This window comes from Rhagoletis zephyria, unplaced genomic scaffold (assembly GCF_001687245.7).
Source record: "Rhagoletis zephyria isolate East Lansing unplaced genomic scaffold, Rhagoletis_zephyria_1.1 Rzeph_scaffold_00404, whole genome shotgun sequence".
Taxonomy (NCBI): domain Eukaryota; kingdom Metazoa; phylum Arthropoda; class Insecta; order Diptera; family Tephritidae; genus Rhagoletis; species Rhagoletis zephyria.
In genome coordinates, this window is record NW_016157488.1 from 108,141 (window position 1) to 133,233 (window position 25,093).

The 25,093-nt window shown below is 35.5% G+C and overlaps 1 protein-coding gene across 8 annotated transcripts in view; it reads right to left on the reverse strand.

The window, feature by feature from the left end:
* The window catches only part of Ih (hyperpolarization activated cyclic nucleotide gated potassium channel Ih), an 89,754-nt gene continuing 64,661 nt past the window's right edge, over window positions 1–25,093 (reverse strand). For 7 of the 8 annotated variants that reach the window (XM_017611438.1, XM_017611437.1, XM_017611436.1 and 4 more), the window contains 2 exons: window positions 5,012–5,328; window positions 1,261–1,475 (listed from right to left, as the gene is read on the reverse strand). In XM_017611438.1, coding sequence (XP_017466927.1) covers window positions 1,340–1,475; window positions 5,012–5,328 — 453 coding nt within the window. In that variant the 3' untranslated portion in view covers window positions 1,261–1,339. Of the gene's footprint in view, window positions 1,476–5,011; window positions 5,329–25,093 lie in introns of all 8 variants that reach the window. The other variant, XM_017611430.1, reaches the window with a different exon arrangement.

Here is a 25,093-nt window from a genome sequence, read left to right on the forward strand (position 1 = left end):
TTTTCGTTTCAAGGCAAACGTTGTCCTTCTGGTTTTATTAGTTTACGTGTAATAAAATACTAAGATACTCAATAATTTGTCTCATTGTCTCATTTGATCGTTTTAAACTGTTCCAGCACGTGCACTATCATGTGTTTCTATTTGCTTGCTCAACACTCCACCTTCATTTTTATGAGTACTTCTCTCAGATCTTAGTTTAAACAAATACAACTTGCAATTTTTCGATTCAACTAAAAAAATATAACAGCTTGCTATAAAAAGACAAAAATTCTCTATATTCCATGTACTGTACTATATGTATGTAAGTATGTACTGTTTTTGTTGCTTTTGGTTTCAGGTAAGTGTATATGTATGCATGTTAGTTGCTTTGGTTGGTTTGCTTGTATTGTAAGTATGTTCGTTTTAGTTAGGTAGTATTGTTTTTGTATTCAGTATGCATGTCGCTAGTCGATCGCATTGTTTTTTATTTATTTTTTTATTTAATTTTTCTTTGTTTTATTTTCGTTTTTTTGTGTTTTTTTTTGCTCAGGTTGCGTTAGAACTACTATATATTTCATTGTGTAAATTAATTTAACTTATAATTTTTGTTCGGCTCTAACAGTAATAATCATCGCATTGTTATTCAATAGCAATGCAGCGTGTTATAATTAACATGCAATTTTCTTTTGTTTGTTTGGTATGGTAAGGTTCTTTATGTTTTTTTTTTTTTGTTATAGGTATCATACTAAGTTTCATGTTTATCTTCAAAAATTTTTTATTTCTATAGTGTTGTTTTGAAGTCTCTTCGAGTCGCCATCGTCGTCGTTTTTATGCTTAAATAACCTGTACACTAGCGAGTGATTTATACAATACATATATATATACATATATATGTATATATTTTTTTTTGGTTCTCATTATTTCACTACATTTTATTTAATTATAATTATCATGGGTTTCATACTCGAATTAATATGTATTAAGTTTTTTATGCGGTATGTATGAATTTTGTATGTAGTAGAGTTAGTTCACCAGTTTTCAAATTTCGATTCTTATTATTAAAGTCATCACAGTTAGCGGAGCTGAAATTATGATTAATTGCTGAGGACATTAGTTGTTTTATTACGAGTACGAGTACACGTATACAATATGTTTAAGTGTGTGTCTTTGTATGGTCATTCACGTAGTATGGTTTTATGCATCATGTACATACATACATTCATATGTACATATGTCTGTACATCCTTCCGATGATTTATCATATTGTTGCTCGTCGTGATCGTACTATATAAGGGATATGCAATAGTTGCAATTGCATTTTTTGTTCTTGCTATATACCTATCTGCTCCAGGCTTCAGTGTCATGGAGTATTGCCCTCAAAGAGCGCACGGAACTCGCCGCTACGTGGTCGAGGTAGCCCTTCCCTTATCGTTTGCACCGGTCCCATGAAACTCGACTCTGAGCCATGAAGCAAATTTTCCTTGATATCCATGTCACTGCAAATAGAATTGAAGGAAACCATGTTAGCATACATATGTTCGGCAACGAAACAAAAGTTATCATTCATCTTCATACACAAAGAAAACNACTCTGAGCCATGAAGCAAATTTTCCTTGATATCCATGTCACTGCAAATAGAATTGAAGGAAACCAAGTTAGCATACATATGTTCGGCAACGAAACAAAAGTTATCATTCATCTTCATACACAAAGAAAACATTATCTAATAAACAAGGCTGACAAATATGAGCCTATTATTTTGAAAGTGGTCTTGTCATTTCAACAGTATGCGAAAGTCGTTGATTGTTAATTAGAAACTGGAGTAAGTCCAAAAAATAGCTTATTACAGTGGTCGTCCAGTATAACGAATGATATAATGTGTAGGTTCATACTCTATCCCGCTGGCCGCTGTGGTGTAGTGGTAAGCAGTGCGCGCTTTCACTCATCAGCACCTGGGTTCAAGCCGTGGTCAAAGCAACATCGCAAACAATATAGAAAAAAGGGTTTTTCTTAACAGCGATCGTCCTTCGGCAGGCAATGGCAAACCTCCGAGTATATTTCTGCCATGAAAAACAGCTTCTCATAAAAATACAATCGCCGTTCGGAGTCGGTGTAAACCTGTAGGTCCCTCCGCTTTGTGTGACAACATCAAGGCGCACGCCACAAGTCGGAGGAGAAGCTCGGCCAAACGCTAACATATGTGTAAGCGCCAATCTGCTATTATTATTATACGCTATATCCAAAAGTACGTTATATCGAATTCGAATCGAAAAATTTTATTATGAGAATTCAGTAAAATCAGTCTATATATTACATATGAACCCCATATTCCAATTTTCCTTAATGTGTGTGTTTTTTTTTTAAATTTGTTCACCTAATAAATAACAAACGTTTACGCGACAGAGGTATTTTTCTAGTTCAATAAACGCCACCACTTGTAAGAAGTTATTCTTTTGAACTGACGGTAATTCCACGTACGCAAAAATCATGCAAAATCATGTCATTCAAGCACATAAAGTAGACAAGCGTTCGTTATATAGGCATTCGTTATACTGGACGACCACTGTAGTTATAGAAATCAGTCAACACTGATGGCAACCCTTTCCTAACTGAAAGCGCACCTACAAGCAAAGAACCAGTAGCTATTTTGTCGTTATATGGAATTTATTTAGTTTCCTTTGAAGGTGATCTTGATCGTATGAACATGCTTAAAAATCTTGCAGTCCGAAAAATCATTTATAAATTTTACCACTATGTCAACTTATAGTACACTGGTCCAATTTTTGTATGGGGGAAACATTTTAATCCTAGAAAATGGAGCACCCCCTTAATTTTTTCCTTTTGGTATTTGTAATATCTATGCCAACTTTAAATTCTCTACTGTAACCAATACAGGGTGCTCAATGACCTTGAAATGCGCTACTGCATTGCTGTGAAACCGGCAAAAATACTGGCGATTTTTATAAAAAACTAGTGTTGCCATGACAACTGAAGCTTGTGATATTTTTTTAGATAATTTAAATTTGAAATGTTCTTAGGTTGCTGAACCAATTGTTTGATTAATATATGTGGGTCATTCCATTGAAAACAGGTAAACGACATGTTTTTAAATATGCCCTAATTATCTCTATTTCACTAGTAACCTCTTTTTAAATGACTACATCTGTTGAAAAGTATTAAAAAATCAGAAGAAGGAGAATTTGTCTATGGAGACTTTTATTTTATGCATAATTACTTTACACCAGTCAAAACTTTCAACCAGTTACAACTTTAAATATTTTTTTACCATTTCTATGAAGATTATGTAAACCTCATTTTCATTGAGAACGAAAGCATATAATTCATGTTTTACAACATATCGTTTGTGAAGATTACGTGTTTTGGCTAAAATTCATCTTTGAGTGCGCAAGGGTAAAACAGGGATCTTTCCAGTGTCCCAATAGTCACATTCATTTAAATGATAGTTACATAAAACTAGGAAATCGTTCGGTATTTTTGTTAAAGCAATTTTATACATTAGTTATCGTTTTATGTTAAAAAATATCTTTCGCTGTTGTATAAGTTCCGACGACATAGCTTAAATTCACAATTGATCACATTCTGGAGTAAAATGTCCCACCAGTCACAATGGAATGGCCCATGTACACAATACTTCTAGAGGAAAATATGAGCATCATGAGCATTCTCTGAATTTAGACTTAGTAATGTAAAGTTTGGTACCAGCACCTCTTTCGTCAAGAGGAAAAATTTTGGAAGGCGCCCATGTCCTATCTCGGGAAACAATTTTTTGGACCACTCTAATATATCACCGTGTAATAGCGTTAGAAGGATATTGCAATTTTCTTCTCCGGACGAGTAAATGTTAGCTATAAATTTAGAAAACTTTCAACTGGATCAAGGACATTAAAATTAATTAAGGCTTAATATATAATATTCTTTGTGAATTTTTAAATAAATTTTATGTTTTCAATAAAGTTCATATTTTATTGCATTTTCATTATTCGTATATTGGTTATTAAGTTGATTTTGAAAATGATCTACGTCCTTCAGTGCGATAAAATAGCAGAGAGATAATAAATTTTTATTATTCAAAACCATAAAAAGCAGAAAAAAGATATACCACAATAGAAAAAGATTTCGTAATTTACGCAAACACAATCCCTTAATTATCTTCTAACAAAAAAAGGCCTCTTTCAAGATAATGGGCTCATATAAGCACACAAAAATTGATTTTAAGCGCTATAAGCTCGATAAATAAACAAAATATGCTCTTAAATATGCTAAGTCGATGAAGTTTTATTTAATTTTACAGTATAAAATTACATGCTTTTTTAAATCATAATTCGAAAAACTTCTTTCCACATTCGTATACATACTAATGTAGTTTGACAAAATTTAAATAAAATTAATTCGGTTGGGGGTACTTGGGTAAACCTTGACTAGTAGTTGTGGAGTCGACAAATAATATATATTTCATATTAGCAATTGGATATAAATATGCCAGGGTTTTTGGCCGAAACATTTTCAAGTGTTTTTTTTTTTTAATATCTACACAGTGGCGGCCATAAAAAAATAAAATATAAAACGCTTTTTTCTAATGGCGGTCGCCCTCGGCAAATAATGGCAAACCTCCGAGGGTATTATGCACAAGTTTGCTTGTTCTCTAGTTAAAACTTTAGTTTATAACTTAGTTCGATAAGAAATCTCAAAATATGTAGTTATTTGAAAATGATTTCATACAATTTCTACTTCACTCTAAAGGCTGGTTTTCAGTATGTCAAAATCAGTGGCATTTCTCGTCAAATAAGTGAAAACACATTGTCAAATGGGAGCAAAAAGCGGTTTGTCCATTGATTTGGATCAGGATAGGTCTTTAGTCGTGTACATGCGCTGCGAAATCGGCTATCTGTCAGTTGCTGGCCCATAATATCATCAGTAAAAGTATGGATGTCTCCTTTATCCAGTTGTGTCAAAATTTGCCGTCAAATTTTGGCGTCAAAATATGACATAGTGAAAACCAGTCTTAACTTACTCGTCTTTGCAGTCGTCTGCCTCGGCAGCTAAGGCATTAACCACTGCTGTGATGGTGTTTGATTCTGGATTACTGATTTGTTCATCCTTTTGTTGCATAATATTTGGATTTTTCCCAATTTTGTTTAAACGCTCTGCAGCAACTGTTTCCATAGTTTTCCTCATTAATGGATATTGGTCCAAAACGCAATTAAAGTGATCTACACTTAAAGAAAATAAATTGCAATAGGTTTCCGCACGCACACTGGCCACTCGCCTTGCATTCGTCAACAGGCAAATCTCACCAAAATACGAGCCATCGGAAAGTGAAGTCGCAACCTAAAAATTAAAATTAGTTTTTATTTTAAGATTGATAATTTTATATGAAAACGATAAATGTCTATATATAGGTAACGCACTTTAGTCTAGAAAAACATATTTTTGTCATTAGGATAAAAGCTGATGTTGCCGTTACCAATTTAAATTGGAGTTTTCTTTAGGTATCTATACATGTGTGTATTAGGGTGCCCATCGAAAATGCTTTTTTTTTTAAATTTCAAGACCCTATCCCCTAATTTTACTAGTTTTTTGAGAAATATTATTGCCTATTTTTATAGATTTTTGGAAGGTCATTTAGAGGTCGCGACCTGTCCATTTAAGTCAGAAAATACGATCTTGTAGATTCATGAGATTTTGAATGACTATTTTTGATTCGATTTCAAAGATCGAATATGATCTGAGAAGAGGTATAAAATAATCTATTGTCGGACTTGGCTTGTTGGGATTTTTTATCGGGTAAAATAAAAAAAACCCATATTTCTCTTAAGTTCCACAATTTCAAAATATGTAGTACTATCTAAAATTAAATCTATTTTTAAATAATCGGATAGCTCATTTATTGCAATCGCCTAATAATAGTTCAAGTTAGGCGACTTTTCTTAAATACGGCCCTGAATTTATACTTAGGGGATTCCCTTAAACTCGCAAAGTCTTAAACCGTGTAAAACTCGTAAGTTTACGAGGTTTTTATGGGAACGCGCCCTTTGTGAAAAGGCGTAAATGGGTGCGTAAAGTGACTGTTTGACAGATTAACCAGGATTTTGTGAAGCAATTTTTGTTTCGTAGTATTTCCCATAACATGCGAGGTCGTTTGTGCATAAAAGTTGCCTCGTAAATTTACGAGGGGCTCGTAAATAGAGCTCCATACAAATTTTGACAGTTCTTTTACGAGGCTCGTCAATTTACGAGCCTTACGAGGTTTACGAGGCTTTTACGAGTTTAAGAGAGGACCCCTACTGTTTATGTACCGGACTTTCAGATTTTTTGAGCAGTGTGGCTGAGGAATTCATTAATATTTATTCAAAATTGATGTATACAATCGCTTTTTAGCAAAGAAGTTGTTTTTGAAGAAATTTTAGGAAAATGGGGGTGGAACTGCCCACTTTTATCACATATGTATGTGTATCTCAAAAACCAATTGACCGANATGACTATTTTTGATTCGATTTCAAAGATCGAATATGATCTGAGAAGAGGTATAAAATAATCTATTGTCGGACTTGGCTTGTTGGGATTTTTTATCGGGTAAAATAAAAAAAACCCATATTTCTCTTAAGTTCCACAATTTCAAAATATGTAGTACTATCTAAAATTAAATCTATTTTTAAATAATCGGATAGCTCATTTATTGCAATCGCCTAATAATAGTTCAAGTTAGGCGACTTTTCTTAAATACGGCCCTGAATTTATACTTAGGGGATTCCCTTAAACTCGCAAAGTCTTAAACCGTGTAAAACTCGTAAGTTTACGAGGTTTTTATGGGAACGCGCCCTTTGTGAAAAGGCGTAAATGGGTGCGTAAAGTGACTGTTTGACAGATTAACCAGGATTTTGTGAAGCAATTTTTGTTTCGTAGTATTTCCCATAACATGCGAGGTCGTTTGTGCATAAAAGTTGCCTCGTAAATTTACGAGGGGCTCGTAAATAGAGCTCCATACAAATTTTGACAGTTCTTTTACGAGGCTCGTCAATTTACGAGCCTTACGAGGTTTACGAGGCTTTTACGAGTTTAAGAGAGGACCCCTACTGTTTATGTACCGGACTTTCAGATTTTTTGAGCAGTGTGGCTGAGGAATTCATTAATATTTATTCAAAATTGATGTATACAATCGCTTTTTAGCAAAGAAGTTGTTTTTGAAGAAATTTTAGGAAAATGGGGGTGGAACTGCCCACTTTTATCACATATGTATGTGTATCTCAAAAACCAATTGACCGATCTCAACCAAATTTGATACACACATTGCGGTTAGGCTTCTTATGCGCCACATTGAAAATTTTTATTTATTTGTATTTATTTTATTTGAAAATCGAATAAAAACTACGGTGGAGCCCGCAACGTAACGGNATCTCAACCAAATTTGATACACACATTGCGGTTAGGCTTCTTATGCGCCATATTGAAAATTTTTATTTATTTGTATTTATTTTATTTGAAAATCGAATAAAAACTACGGTGGAGCCCGCAACGTAACGTTAATTTACAAAAACTCAAACATAGCTATTTCAAGACGGTACTTAAGGAAGCTAAGCACAATGTGTATACCAAATTCAGTCGAGATCGGTCAAACAGGTTTTGAGAGGCATATATCATACAAGTGGGCGGTGCCACCGCCATTTTCCTTTCTTGAAAAACCACTTCTTTGCTAAAGAGCGATTGTATATATATATATTAGTGTTGATGAATTCCCTAGCCACAATGCTAAAAAAATTTAAAATTCCGGTATATAAACAATATAAATTCAGGGCCGTATTTAAGAAAAGTCGCCTAACTTTGACAATTTTTAAGCGATTGCAATAAATAACTTATCAGACTATTTAAAAATAGATTTAACTTTAGATAGTACTACATATTTTGAAATTGTGGAAATAATCGAAGGCCAAAATTTAAAAAATTAAGAGAAATATGTTTTATTTTTTATTTTTATTTTACCCGATAAAAAAACCCAAGAAGCCAAGTCCGACAATTGGTAATTATATACCATCTTAAAGGCCAATATATCCTCTTCTCAGATCATATTCGATATTTGAAATGGAATCAAACATAACCATTCATAAACTCATAAATCTACAAAATCGTGTTTTCTGACCTAAATCGACAGGTCGCGTCTTCTAAACGGCCTTCAAAACATCTATAAAAATTGGCAATCATATTTCTCATAAAACCGAATAAAATTAGGCGTAGGGTCTTGAAATTTCCAAAAATAAACATTTCGATGGGCACCCTAGTGTTTATGTCAGGGTTGTGCACTTACACAAGTTTTCACATTTTTTACACTTACATTGTAAATAATTGTAAAATATTGTACAATATTGTAAACTATTGTAAACAATTGTAAAATATTGTAAACAATTGTAAATTATATAATGCAACTCTGATTGTCAGCAAACCAGCTGATTTCCATTTTATTTATTGGGTTGTTCGTCGCGTTTTAAATAAAAATGACTTCAGCCGGTGCTCCAACAAGAAATATTTGGAAAGATCTGAACTTTCAAGTTCAAAAGGATGGAAAAAAATATACGGCTCTGTGTCTGTTTTGCAAAAAAACAGTCTCAAATATAGCAACACAGAGACTTAAACAGCATCGGCATGTGCAATATGTATCTGCAAACATGTACATACAACTTAATTTTTCTCGATCGCTATTTTCTAGAAAACGTTGCAACTTAAACATTGATGATTTAGATGATGAGTGCACAATAATATATGAACCAGAGCACTTTGACAGCAGTCAATTTATGGAGCTAGAAAATTCTGGATCTTCGGTCATGGATACGTCCAGCGACAATATAACTATTATAACAACTGAATTAACTCCAGCTGCAGCAACATCATCATCGCAATCAACAACGCCAACGGGATCAGCTTCATTCTCATCAATGTCGACGGAAAACTTTAAAATACCACCAAAAGCAGCATCGAAGAAAAAGCAAGGCGGCATTAAAAACTTTTTTGACAAAATAAGCTGTAAAGAGGAGGATGAACTTAATTCTTTTGTAGCAAGATTTTTTTACGGATGCAACATACCTTTGAACGTAATAGATGCAATAGAGAGTTAATCAGAAAACTAAGACCGTCCTATGAACCCAAAATGCCCGGTAGAAAAGCGCTGTCCACAACACTGCTAGATAAGGAGTACGAAAAACACATAAGGTCTGCGAAAGAAGATGTTGATCGTCATTCTGTAATTCTTATTGATGGATGGAAGAATACTGCTAGCAATACCAAAACGGTGGTTACTATGCTCCATAACATTAATGGCATACAACTTTTTTTAGAAGCTTTTGACGTATCGGGCGAGCAGGAGACGGCAGATAAACTCTCTGAGATCGTGGAAGTGTCTATAACAAGAGCTAAAGAACTTAATGACACACAANGTCCTATGAACCCAAAATGCCCGGTAGAAAAGCGCTGTCCACAACACTGCTAGATAAGGAGTACGAAAAACACATAAGGTCTGCGAAAGAAGATGTTGATCGTCATTCTGTAATTCTTATTGATGGATGGAAGAATACTGCTAGCAATACCAAAACGGTGGTTACTATGCTCCATAACATTAATGGCATACAACTTTTTTTAGAAGCTTTTGACGTATCGGGCGAGCAGGAGACGGCAGATAAACTCTCTGAGATCGTGGAAGTGTCTATAACAAGAGCTAAAGAACTTTATGACACACAAGTTTTTGCTGTAGTGTCGGATAATGCTGCAAACATGTTGAAAATGGGTAGAGGTGTAGATATTTGGCACTGCAATTGCAGTGCACATGTTGCTAATTTGCCAGCTAAAAACATCGTAGACAAAGAACTTGCTAGAAAAGTGACAATAGTTTTAAAAGAGTTCCGCCACACCGATCTGGGGAAATGTATTTTGTTAAAAGGTGGCACAAAAATTAAAATCCTTGCTGAAACACGTTGGTGTTCGCATCGAGACAGCTTTGCTTGTTTAAAAAAAANTTTTTTTTAGAAGCTTTTGACGTATCGGGCGAGCAGGAGACGGCAGATAAACTCTCTGAGATCGTGGAAGTGTCTATAACAAAAGCTAAAGAACATTATGACACAAATGTTTTTGCTGTAGTGTCGGATAATGCTGCAAACATGTTGAAAATGGGTAGAGGTGTAGATATTTGGCATAGGAATTGCAGTGCACATGTTGCTAATTTGCCAGCTAAAAACATCGTAGACAAAGAACTTGCTAGAAAAGTGACAATAGTTTTAAAAGAGTTCCGCCACACCGATCTGGGGAAATGTATTTTGTTAAAAGGTGGCACAAAAATTAAAATCCTTGCTGAAACACGTTGGTGTTCGCATCGAGACAGCTTTGCTTGTTTAAAAAAAAATCTGTACATAATGCGAAGTATAGTTGCCGAAACTGATACCAGTGGAAAAAAAATTNGAAACACGTTGGTGTTCGCATCGAGACAGCTTTGCTTGTTTAAAAAAAAAATCTATACATAATGCGAAGTATAGTTGCCGAAACTGATACCAGTGGAAAAAAAATTAAACAGGAAGTAAAAAATTTGTTGTTTGATGACGTTTTCGAGGAAGATGTAGGAAAAATGATTTCTTTGCTTAATCCAGTTTGTGAATTGTTGAATAAAGTGCAGGCAACGTCTACATCGATTGCTGATGGCGTTTATTTANGCTGATGGGTTTTATTTATGGCTTTCTCTTGAACTTCCCGAAGATCAAACACTGAAGGCATTTTTCCAAAAGCGAATTTCACAAGCTTTGAATATATATGCATTGTCTGCATATTATCTACATCCTTATTATGACAGGAAGCTTTTAAATGCAGAAAACACTGCAGATATCACTGACTTCTTGTTTAGTTATTTGGATGGAGACGCTCTACAAGAACTCGATTTATTTTTGAACCAAAAATTTTACATTGGAGTTCTACTATCAAAAAATTTGAATAAAGATGCTAATTTGTTTTGGATAATGGCTTCGTTGAAGTGTCCAAACCTGGCCAAAACAGCTGCACAGCTGCTAAGTATACCAGCTTCTTCAGCCCAAATTGAAAGACTTTTTTCAAATTGGTCCTACATACATTCGGACATTCGCAACAGACTTTCTTTTGAAAGATCAAAAAAGTTAGTAGCTATATACTACAAAATGAAAATAAACAACACCGAGGTAACTGAGGAAGAATCTGATTCTGAACTATGTTAATGTATGTGTGTAAATTTAAGTACGTATACATACACGCATATATACATACACGCATATATACATACATATGTGTGTATCCCAAAATGTTTCTAAATAAAAATAACTTGAATAAAATTGTTTACGTTAATTTATAAAAAAAAAATTTTAAATTATTTACTTACTTACCAATAATTACATCGTTTATAATTATTTACAATAATTTACAATTACTTATAATTGTTTACAATTCTTTACAAATGTACATTATTTACACCAAAAATATGACCGTGTAAATATTTACATTATTTACAAATAAATAATTATTGTAAATAACGTAAATATTTTACAGGCACAACCCTGGTTTATGTATGTACGGGGTGGTCCCAAAAGTACCCGGCCGAACCTAGAGATGGCGGTAATTGTTTGAAAAATATCACTGTGTTAAAAAGTACACAATCTATAAAGCATATGTTTCAAGTTTGAAGACGCCACGTTGTTTAGTACAGGCTTTCCCAAAGTGGCTGTTGTGCCGCGAGCTATGCCTGGGGTGCCGCTGGTGCCTAGAGTATACTAGTGGTGCGAGTAAATTATGTAAACTTCCCATACACAACGCAAGCGGTGTGATCAAACTTCAACATGGCGGCCAGAAAATCAAAAAAATTGGATTTTTATTAAAATTGCTTTCAACTTCTCTACAAACTCCATACACAACACAAATGGCTTGCAGAAAAGGGATATTTCGCTTGGTTTGTCAAGCCACTTGTGTGGTGTATTTCGCTCTTATGCGTAGTTCCCCAGTACGTTTTGTCAACTAAAAATTTAATCAGAACTTTTTCAGAAATATAGCCGAAAACGTACCTCTTTCACAACCATTTTCGGTACTTTTGCAGACCTAATCCGATTTTCATCCACTTTTCTTAGCGTTTCCGGATTACATTTCGGAATTTTTGCTGGCTGGGCTGTTCTCGTAACAAGCGCAGCACCTTCGCCCACGTTTTTATGTTACTTGTTCTTTGGAACTTCACAATCACACTGTGAAAGGGCGAATCAACACGATTTTGGAGGCAGTGTAAGACGAACTTATAAAAAGTTTGAAAACTTGTGAATTTTTTAGTTTGCAACTTGACGAAAGTACCGGCGTAGTGGGACTTAATGTTCTTCTCGTGTTAGTGAGGTACCCATTCGCAATGCAAATCGAAGAAGAACTTTTGATGAGCGAAGTACTTGAGACTTATGCATATAATCTGGCACACATATGCGCATAATAATTTTACCCTTACAGACCGCAGTAATGCGGATAAAGGAGCCGCAAGGTGGTGGGTTCGAGTCCCACGGCCAGTAGAATATCCATTTATTTCGTTTTCATTCTTTTTTTATAAATTCAATATTTTTTTACGTTGCTTTCAGTTAGTTGTTGTTGACTTTTTAATAAAATTCAACTATAAGAATTTAAATTAACTAATAGTAAAATATTAAATGTTATATAAAATAAAGTAAATTAAATAAAATAAAGTAAAATTAAAAATATAAATAAAAAATAAATAAAATAAATAATAAAAACAAAAAATTTGTTCGCTATCGCTCCAACCTAGGATCGAACCTGGTAGCTACAGGCTCGTAGCCCGCAACTTTTACTACTCGGCTACCGCGGACGCGAAACTCACCTGCCTTGTTTGCTTACTTGTTTAAAAGACAACAGCTGGCCGTTTTTACCAGTGTTCTCATCGAAAATTCCTCTGATCAGAGTAAATTCCCAAAAATTTCGTGCATTTGTTTGGCTGCTTATTTGATTTGAAAGAGGAAAATGCATGAGTTAAAGCAAATAAAGGCTGTTTATGCAAATAAACGAGCCCGTTTGTCAACCGTATTACACCACTAGCGACGAAATTTTTAGAGCTATCGACAAATCTGTACAGAAAATAGTTTGAAATGGAGCAAGTGTGCGGATTAGGCATGTTAATTTTTCGGCTTTTTCCGATCCCGGGATTTTCGGGATGGCATTCTCACAATCCCGGGATCCAGGCATTAGTTCCGGGATTTAGATATTCATTACTTTTCAACAACTTGAATCGAAAAAAGTGCTTTTATATTGTTTGAAAAGCTCTCCTACCATGAAATAAATAATAATAAATGGATTTGAAACCTACTTTTTTTATTTAAAGAGGCGTTTTTATTTTTCTCTCTGACCGCAGGATTTATTTTGAAGGACTTTGTAATTTCAAAGATATGATTAATTCCAAAAATTGTTAAAAAAATTCAATGCAATGTAGAATAAAAATATGGGTAAAAAATGCAATATGAAATTTCTTTAGAATTAAAAATATTTAACGAAATATTTAGGACGAATAGGTAATTTTGAAGCTGACAAAGCTAGAAGAACGGAATTCGAGGATGTTATCGAGTTTATGTAAGCCCTTAACATATAATTTTTCAAAAACAAATACTCCGAAATTTCAAGGATAAAACTTTCAAATGACATTTTCAATATTTACCAGCCCTTCTGCACCAGAAACTTGCATCTGTTTGAATTCTACAGGATTTCCTCTTTAATTGTATACCCATACTTCTCTGAGAACATTTCTCTGAATTTTTTTAAATCATTTTTGAATTACTGATGTCAGAGTGAAAAACTAAAAACGCAATTTTAATATATTTGGCCCATGGTTTCGGGAATATATTGATATTTCTGTTTAAAATTTACTATCTCGCGGTGTTATGTGTATAATGAGCTACACATTTATAAAAAAATATTAATTATTAAATAAAAAAAGAAATATAACCAATACTGGTCAAGAAAAAGAGTTTCTATTATTGCCATCAGTGCGAATTACAAATCCCGAAAATTCTTGGCAAGTACTCCCGGGATTTTCGAGACCTTAAATAGTGCGGATATTTGCAGTGGTGGAGCAGCCGCAGTGGTTGGAAAAACGAAAGGAGCGATGTCTAGGATGAAGCAAGAGGCAGAAAACGCCTCGAGAAGTGACTGTATGATCCCTCGGTATTCCCTGGCAACTAGGAAGATGAACAAAGTAAATCACAAAAACTTCGAAGTTAACGCTAAGAAAATTGATAAAAGTTATTTTCTTAGCGTTAACGTGCGTTACCTGCGTTAAATTGGAAGGTTTAGAAACAACCATTGTCGAATATTTTCCAAACATTGACTCTGAGGATGTCTACAGCTGGATAACAAACCCGTTTCATATGACCCGAAAAGTAAATCTACTGGAATGACAAATTAAGCTTCAGAAATCTTTCTGGACATCAGTGAAGACAGCCCTTTGAATATTAAATACTACGAAGGGAGCCAAAAGAGTTCTGGATGCAAGTGTATGTAGAAAACAGTGCTGTTGGCAAGATTGGATTTAAAATAGTAGTGACTTTACATTTCTATGTGAAACTGCATTTTCAAAAAAATTTTACATAAAAAAACAAATACACCAGCAAGCTTTCAGCGTTAAATGATTTCAGGGTAAAATTGTCAAAGGTCCCAATAAATTTAAAGAAAATAATGAAATCATCAAAACAATTTCAGTCCTCAAATTAAAGCTAAAGGAGCATAAAGGTACTGGCCCAATGCAGGCTTGCGTTGCTTTCTTCGCTCCGAGAAGTGTCAAAAATTATTTGGAATATATTAAAATGTATAAAGGCTGGCCAAATGGCAGCTTTTCTGCACTTGCTTTAAGCACCTCAAAGTTTGAAATAGGCAAATGTTTTATTTGAAAGCGTTTTGTAGGCTTTTGACAAAGAGGCATGTTCCTGTTCAAAATACATAAATTCAAACAAAAATTTGCTTACTTAGAGCGTGTGTGAATCGGTAACAAAGTTCGCGTCGAGTAAATTTTTGACAACTATGAGGTGAATTAAATTTCAGTAGCTCATGAGGCTAGTGAAATTTTTGACAAATGCATAGAAAATTTTGACAATCCCAAAGATTGTTTATGTGTGTAATTTTTCGTTAAATAAAAGCTTAAATAGATGAATTGCAATCAACGATGGTAGATGCTTTCTTAAAATATTCATTTCACTTCAATTTGTAATATTTTATTCCAAATAAATCTGCGGTTATCAAAAATTTACTGCTGTCAAAAAATATTTCATGTCACACAGCAGATTGGCAAAACTGTCTCACCATATTAAACATATTATTCAACAGCTTTCCCCATAGAACTTTGTTATCGATTCACACACGCCCTTAATTAAAAAAAAGCAATTCGAAATGAAATTTAACATATCGTTATATTATAGTAAAAAATTGCAAAGCTCACTTTTACAAAAGTTGCGTTCGATAACAAAATTAGCCAACACCAGCCAACAATTAAAATGAAGAGAGTAAGCGAAAATTCTCTCCCAAAGACATGAAAAAGCAAAAAAGTAAACGAACAGGAAATTAGCCATTACTTGCAAAAACCGGAAGAAGAAAACACACCAGCTCACTTTGTTTATGTTTTATTTGTAAACAAACTGAAATTCATGTTGCCTCCATAGAAGAAAAAAGGTAAGTGAACGTTCAATGTTCGCCAGGAACATTTCTAGAAGTAAAAACTAGTTGGCGCTATCATAAAGTCATATAGCAGGCAGCCAAAAAGCATATAAATACCAAAACTCGGAAAATGCAATTTTGTTTGTTTACAAAAATTACAACCATATGTTTTGTGATCATATGTTTTCGTGTTGGATAATTTTTGCTGACTAAAATTTTGCCAGTACAAAATGAACGCTTCTCTTGCATCAAAATGAACGCTTGCTCTCTCAATTTTTGTGTGTTGGATAATTTTTTGTCGTTATCGAACGCCATCCAGTAAAAATTTGGAAAAACTATTACAAATTTTTGACTTGTCGAACGCACCTAAATTTTACACGAGAGGAAAAAACTTCTTATAGCTCTTTTCTTCAAGTAAATCCGTTTTTTAAGTTATGGTTTTTTTAGCAAATGTAGATATACATATGCATGTATCATTATTACCACTTCTTTTAAATACAAAAATTTTTTCGCATTAACTTATAAATAAATCTGAAAGTTTTTGATACATCTTCTAGAGTTTTCTAGGATAATAATAATTAATGTTAAGGGAACAGACACTGACTTTTCAACCAGAAAGCTGGTTACTTTGACAGCGTTTCAAGCCGCCATTCGGCCAAACAAGTTTTCAAATTAAATCAAAGCAAACTAAAGTCAGCAAAGGCACGCAAAGCAAGCCTGCATTGGGCCAGCGCCTTAAAGGTTGCATTGTGTTTTCTCGTTTTCGTAGACATTTGAAGAGTAGGGGTGCCGCGAAATTTTTTAAGCACAACAAGGGTGGCGGCGTGAAAAAAGTTGGGAACCGCTGAGGTTAGTATATGCTTGGCAGCCGTCAAGAGTGAACGTTTTCAGTGAATTTGTGAAAATGGGTAAAATTGGTCATCGTTATGTGATACAATACTTTTATTTGAAAGGCCTCAGCCCATCCAATATAAAATCTGAAATAGATTCTACTTTGGGCGGGTCTGCTCCTTCGTCTAAAACAGTAAAATATTGGGTAGCAGTGTTTAAACGCGGCCGTACGAGCTGCCAAGACTGCCAAGACGAGCATCGCAGTGGTCGATCAAATGAGGTGACGACTCAGGTGACGGTAATGGATGATCGTCGAGTGAAAGTGCGCGAGCTAGCAGATATAGTAGGCATTTCAAAAAGTACGGTACATCGCTTATTATCTGAAGATTTGGAAATGAGAAAGCTGTGTTGAAGATGGGTGCCGCATTTGCTCACACTCGACCAAAAATAATGTCGTAGAGAGGTTTATATTGGGTGTTGAGTCAGTTAATGAAGTAATGTTTGAATTGCTACCTCATGCACCTTATTCGGCAGATTTAGCCCCCTCGGACTATCTTCTGTTCCCCAACTTCAAAAAATGGCTCCGTGGTCAAAGATTTTCTAACGATGAAGAAATGATATCGGCAGTTAATGGCTATTATGATGAGCAAGACAGTTCTTATTATAAAAAAGGTATCAAACTTATTGATCATCGCTGGGAAAAGTGTTTGTTGGTGGCAGAGACGAAAAGCGTAATCAAGAAAAACATGTTTAAGTACAATGGCGTTTATTCAAAGACTAAATATGTTATAGAAAAATGTGAAAATGCAAAGAGAAGAAAATCTTGATGCAGAGTTGCATTATAGGGTACGATCTATTCGTGTTGTAAGTTCGAACTGATTACTTTTTCATCACACTTCCGCAACACGAGTAGGTCGTCTACATACAATGTGCATTAAGACCTAAAAGTTTTACAAATTTTTCATGTTTGATTTTGTTCAAATTCTTTGTAAGCACATCAGCAATCATCTAACTTGTACAAATATATTCAATTTCAATTAAATTATTTTTCAGTGCTTCTCTAACAAAATGGTACTTAATATCTATATGTTTACTTCGTGAATGGTAAACCGGGTTTTTCGCCAACTGCTGCGCGCTCAAATTGTCGCTTAAACTCTAATTGGGGTCACCGGAGCCACTTACGCCAATATCTGCCATTAAACGTCGTAGATATACTGCTTCTTTCACAGCCGTTGCTAACGCGATGTATTCTGCCTCTGTGCTGCTGAGGGCTACGCTGCTCGGACGTTTGCTCTCGCACGATATTGAACTACCGCCCAAGAAGAATACATACCCTGTGTATGACTTGCGGTCGATGATATTGCTGCCCCAATCGGCATCCACAAACCCTTCGATACGCTTGCCCGTATGACGGTACACCAACTTGTAGTCTTTAGTCATTGCCAGATATCGTAAAATATGTTTGATACCTGATTTATGCTCTTTGTGTGGATTTTGATTTCGCTGTGCCAGTTTCGAGATTGAGTGAAATATATCTGGCCTTGTGCAAATAGCGAGATACATTAATGCACCGACTGCTGATTGGTACTTTGTAACATCGGCTTTAATACACGTGTCACTAGTGCACCCAATTTGAAACCCCACGTCTAAAGGTGTCTTCGCTGCTCGACAACTGGTCATGTTATACTTTTCTAAAATCTCTCTTATATACAACGCTTGCCCGACTGTGATGCTTCCTGTCTCGCCGTCTCTGGTGATCTCCATCCCCCAAAAAATACGAGATGGGACCTTTATCGACACATTCGAAGCTCCTTGAAATTCGTGCTTTGATCGCAAGAAGATCCTTTTTGTTTTGGCAACTGACGATCAAGTCATCTACGTATACAGCTATGAGACATAAATTACCATGATGACTCATTTTGTACAGGCAGCGCTCATTAGTGCACGCCTCGAAACCGATTTTCTTCAAAACTTCGTCCAACTTATGGTTCCACACTCTTCCGGATTGTTTCAGCCCATATATCGCCTTATTGAGCTTCAACACTCGCTCAGGAAACCGCTTGTCGATAAACTTTTCAGGTTGCTTCATATATACCACGTCGGTGAGCTCGCTGTTGAGATATGCGCTACAAACATCCATCTGATGAGTGTACATTTTGAGCTCTGCCGCTAGCGCCAACACCATGCAAATAGTGGTGTATCGCACCACTGGAGAAAATGTCTCAGTGCAATTCACACCAAATTTCTGGCTGCAGCCCTTTGCGACTAAACGAGCCTTAAAACGCTCCACGTCGCCATTCTGGTCATGCTTGACCGCAAAAACCCATTTGGACCCGATCGCCTTCTCATTAGTTGGTAAGTCCACTAACTGCCATGTTTTGTTTTTTACAAGAGCGTAGTACTCAACTGTCATCGCCTTCGCCCACTCATTCGAATATTTGGTGCTTTCAGCCTCAGCAACAGTTTGCGGGATTTTAATTTCACCATTACATTTTGCACCATATTCACAGTATTGTACACTTTACGTGGGCGTCCCGGTTTTCCACTGCGTACAAACTTCGGCCTTCCTCGTCCAATATGCGCAGGAGACTCTTCCGGAATTGGAGATTTGCAAAAACTTTCTTGGTAATCGCTCCCGGAATCGCTCGAAGCCTTCGCCTCTTCAAACTCATCATCGCTGTCGTCTGATTCTGCTTCACTCAATGACTCAGAAAGCTTCTCTTTAGTAGTATATTCATTATTTTCAGCAGATAGCATGTCGGGAAAATCTACTATTTCACTCTTTTTGAACGGCAAACACGTAACATCACGTTTCTCCACTACCATGCGCTGCTCAGGATNAAGATTATTCACTCAAAATTGATATTTACAAAAATTTTTAGACGAAAAATAAGAATATTATACATTTTTGAAAAATGGGCGTAGCCACGACCACTTATAGATACATGTGTATATTTTGGTAACCGCTGCACCAAATTCTTCTAAACTTGGCACAGTTGGCAAAATTTTTAAAATCGGACAATAACCACGCCTCCCATTNCTCGGTAACCGTTCTACCAATTTGTACCAAACTCGGTATGATTATTGTGCTTGCCACATAGAAGCAAAACGTTGCAAATTATTGGAATCAGATTAAAATTACGACCACTTTTCATATAACGGCAAATTTCAGAAATGCTTGAAACTTCAATATTTCGAAATTTAAGGACGCTAATTTACTCAAAATTGATACACACCGGCTTACCATGTAGCGGTACCTGCGCCGGGTATTTAATGTTCGGCTCCGCTCGAACTTAGACTTTCTTACTTGTTACCTTTCGGCTTGAATTTACTATTGTTGATTTTATTTAACGCGATAGCTTCTGAGCCGAATACTCTCAAAAAATTCACAACTGGTTTTCACCCAGACCAAGCTTCGTAAGGTGTCATATTGTTCAATGCCTTTGTAGGCGATCTGTTTCGCAAAACCACCGCAGTAGCAACTGCCTCTGCCCATAAAAATTCGTGCCACTTCCACTATAGTACGGTTTGCTCTCTCGGAAACCCCGTTTTGTTGCGGCGTGTACGGCACCGTCAACTGCCGTTTTATGCCACACTCACTCAAAAATTTATCAAAATCATTGTTGACGAATTCACGTCCTTTGTCGCTACGGATTGTCTTAATTCTTTTTTCAGTTTGTCGTTCTACTAAACTATTTTAAATTTCTCCAAAACTTCTTCTTTAGATTTAAGAAAATACACAAACATTCGTCTCGATTTATCATCTATGAAAACTAAGAAATAACGCGCGCCAACCAGGGACTTTGTACGAAACGGACCACACTCATCTGTGTGCACTAATTCTAAAATGTCTTTTGCTCGATATTCCGTGCTCTTCGGAAAAGGCCTCACACTCATTTTGCATCTTGCACATCTTTCACAAGCAATATCTTTATTAAATGTCACTTTGTCGATTCTGCGAACCATGTCTATATTCACTAATTCCTGCAGGCTACCGTAATTCAAATGTTCATATCGTTCATGCCTTTTCATTTGCAGCGTAAAAACACTTGCTGCTATCGCATCGGAACACAAAAAGTTTGTTTAACTTCAAGGCTTTTAAAATAACATCATTTTCTTTCATTATTTCAGCGCAATTTTCATCGAACTTGAGTCCATTTTCTACAGCTCTAGCGACAGACATAAAGTTACCGTACATATTTGGCACAAACAAAACATTGTGGAGAATAATGTCACTCTCTTGGGACTTCACACGCACTTCTCCCACACCTTCTGAGGAAAGATAATTGTTTCCAGCTAAGCAAATTTTTTCTTTATGCTCTTTGAGTGAAACAAACATATTTCGGTTACTGCACATATGCGCTGTCGCTCCGCTGTCGAGAAGCCAGATCGAGTCGTCGAACACCTCAGCGTCCGCTGCTGCTAACATGGTAAACGAATGCTCATTTCTTTTCGCTGCCTTATAATCGTTCCTATTGGACTTCGTGTTGCAGTTCGCAGCGTAATGACCGCGCTGCCCGCACTTAAAGCATTTGACATTTTGCATATTTTTAATCTTCCTATGCGTTGAATTTTCCCCTTTTTCTGCATTCTTTGGCCATGATGCAATAATACAAGGTGTTATCGGTTGGCAACTTCTCGCTCTAATTCCGCCATATTGACTGCCTTAGGTGAGACAGTTAGTCTGTTCCAATAGCAGTCCGGTTTACAGGATTTAGTCAGAACTTACAGGAAGTCGTTCCTATTGACATAAAACCTGTAAATAGGAACACTATTGAGAGAGTAACTGGGCAACTGTTCCTAGTCAGAAGTTACAGGATTTAGTCTTCGATTGGTTTCAAATTTTTTCATGGGTTCTATACGTGAAATAAGCTAACACGTGTTCGAGCAATTTTTTCGCTTTTTTTCTTTGGAGTAACTTTCTGTCAAAGTTTGCATTTGTTCTTGATTCTGACTAATCATGTACTTCTTCAAATCCTTAAATTTCGGGTTCTGCCCATCGTAGAGGCTTCATCTTAACGTCGTTTTAAAGCTATAGATAAGAAGATTAAGGGTGTCTGAAAGCATAAAATAAACGATGTTTCTACTCTGAAAAAAATACCTGTCAAGCAGATATATAATGAAAGTGATACATTTTTTTCGCCATCCATGATAAAAAACATAATAAAGTAGAACGGTACTCTCATTTCGTTGCCCAAGACTTTTAAGTTTGCCTTCATTCTCATTTCATATGTATAAAATTGAGAATAACAAGTCAGAAAGTCTAAGTTTGGGCGGAGCCGAACATTAAATACCCAGCGCAAGTATTAAATATATGTTTTATGTGTATGAATTTGAGGTAAACTAGCATCCATAAATTTAATTTTAGTCCGATTCCACAATTTTCAACGGTTTTCTTTTATGTGGCAAGCACAATAACGGTTAACGAGATACATATATGTGATCATAAGTCGGCGATGCCACGCCCATTTTCCAAAATTTTATCACAAACGTATTTCCTGGTAAAGAATTGTTGCAACCATCAATTTTGAATAAATTAGCTTTAATATTTACTNCTGATCATTTATGTATACATTTGTCTATATCTATCTCGATTCGTTTTGGCTGTTACAAACAACCGTTATGTGAACAAAATTAATATACCCTTGTGCACAAGTGCGCTCGGGTATAAAAAAATGGAGTTATTAAAAATGTTTTTTGTTTGAGATTGAAAATGGTAATATGTGTGTGGGTTTTAAATTTAAAAACTCTATTGTATGCAAACGTCAAAAATGCTAAAAGTTTCTCTCAGCGGTTCTTCCTTACTATATATATTTTTATCATGATGCCATCAATAAGAATTAAAGGGCTGTTTACATACGACTTTTCCTTCGCTTTGCTTCAGAGTTCCGCTTTGGCAGATAAGTTCAATACATCATTTTATATGAGTCTTGCTAAATAGAATGCGGGGAAAGCAAAGCGAAGCATAATCGTAGGCAACTCTCAACTTTTGTGCGCTTTGGCAATCAGCTGTTTATATGTATCTTTTCTCGCGCGCTTGCATTTGAAATTAAAGACAAAAATAAGGTAACTATGAATTATTATTGCTAGCATTAATGCATATTATTATATTGTTATCTATTTTACACAAGTAAAATATAGAGGGAAAGGAGAACGCGGAAGCCGTCAAAGATTTTATTGTAGCATACCTNGTAACCATAAGTGGGCGTGGCTACGCCCATTTTCCAAAAATTTTTAATATTCTTATTTTTCGTCTAAAAATTATTCTAAATGTCAATTTTGAGTGAATTATCATAAGTAGTTACTAAAATATCGCACTTTTCGTATTTCTGAAAATTACCGTTATATGGGAGGTAGGCGTGGTTATTGTCCGATTTCGCCCATTTTCAATACCGTCCGTCCTACGCCCAAAAGAAGTGCATGTACCAAGTTTCGTTAAGATATCTAAATTTTTTCTCGAGTTATCGTGTGCACAGACGGACGGACGGACGGACAGACAGTCACCGCTTAATCGATTTCTCTTTTCATTCTGATCATTTATGTATACATTTGTCAATATCTATCTCGATTCGTTTTGCCTGTTACAAACAACCGTTATGTGAACAAAGTTATAATACCCTTGTGCACAAGTGCGCTCGGGTATAAAAAAATGGAGTTATTAAAAATGTTTTTTGTTTGAGATTGAAAATGGTAATATGTGTGTGGGTTTTAAATTTAAAAACTCTATTGTATGCAAACGTCAAAAATGCTAAAAGTTTCTCTCAGCGGTTCTTCCTTACTATATATATTTTTATCATGATGCCATCAATAAGAATTAAAGGGCTGTTTACATACGACTTTTCCTTCGCTTTGCTTCAGAGTTCCGCTTTGGCAGATAAGTTCAATACATCATTTTATATGAGTCTTGCTAAATAGAATGCGGGGAAAGCAAAGCGAAGCATAATCGTAGGCAACTCTCAACTTTTGTGCGCTTTGGCAATCAGCTGTTTATATGTATCTTTTCTCGCGCGCTTGCATTTGAAATTAAAGACAAAAATAAGGTAACTATGAATTATTATTGCTAGCATTAAGGCATATTATTATATTGTTATCTATTTTACACAAGTAAAATATAGAGGAAAAGGAGAACGCGGAAGCCGTCAAAGATTTTATTGTAGCATACNATACCCTTGTGCACAAGTGCGCTCGGGTATAAAAAAATGGAGTTATTAAAAATGTTTTTTGTTTGAGATTGAAAATGGTAATATGTGTGTGGGTTTTAAATTTAAAAACTCTATTGTATGCAAACGTCAAAAATGCTAAAAGTTTCTCTCAGCGGTTCTCCCTTACTATATACATTTTTATCATGATGCCATCAATAAGAATTAAAGGGCTGTTTACATACGACTTTTCCTTCGCTTTGCTTCAGAGTTCCGCTTTGGCAGATAAGTTCAATACATCATTTTATATGAGTCTTGCTAAATAGAATGCGGGGAAAGCAAAGCGAAGCATAATCGTAGGCAACTCTCAACTTTTGTGCGCTTTGGCAATCAGCTGTTTATATGTATCTTTTCTCGCGCGCTTGCATTTGAAATTAAAGACAAAAATAAGGTAACTATGAATTATTATTGCTAGCATTAAGGCATATTATTATATTGTTATCTATTTTACACAAGTAAAATATAGAGGAAAAGGAGAACGCGGAAGCCGTCAAAGATTTTATTGTAGCATACCTCCACGGTGCAGCGAACAAAGGTGGCGCCGTCAGTGGTACCGCTACTTTGGTTTTGCCGATTTTGACACTTGTGGTAACTTGTAAATAAACCTTTGTTTACAAACCAGCGAAAGAGAAATTTGAATTATAAGTGAAAAATCAGTTTAAATTGTGTTAATTTGCAATTTGTGAGTGATTTTTGAGTTGAAGACTGCGTAAAAGCTAATACAATGAAGTGATGTGTGTTAAATTGCGACAGCCGTCAAGATGCAAGAAGCGTAGATGCCAGTGTAGCGCTGGAACAAATCGCTGCATTTTGTGTACATAGGGCACCGCAAAGCCGTTCTCGAAATGTTTCTTTATTATTACATTAACAACATTTCCTCACAATGATTTTGCTTCTGCTCCAAGCAGCCTTCATTAGCAAGTTAACCAATCAATCCCGCTGAGATGCTGCCGCAGTTTTCTGCAGCAGCCTTAATTGCAAAGCAATGGAGTGCACTAAAACGTTTGCTGAAGCAGCCTCAATTGCAAAGCAATGGAGTGCACTAAAATATTCACTGTTCTCTAATAGATTAGGTGAAAAATGCAATATTTTCGCATTTAGCAAAATTAAAACACGTTTTTCGCTGTAAAGTGAACTGCTTTGGCAGTTTCAACTCGTTCTTCTTTTCGCTCTATTCTTTGTTTACTTGTGGTACACAAATGTCAACGCCCAGGACGGCGCAATCTTGTATTCTATCATTCTTGGCATACCTCTACGCTTCATGCTTTGTTGTCAAAGTTCGAACTGTCAAGCAAAGCCAGGAAAATCGTATGTTATTAATATGCCTCATACAAATTCATGGGCGAGTGAGTTTATCGTTAAAATAATGTAAATACCGTTAGCGCTCT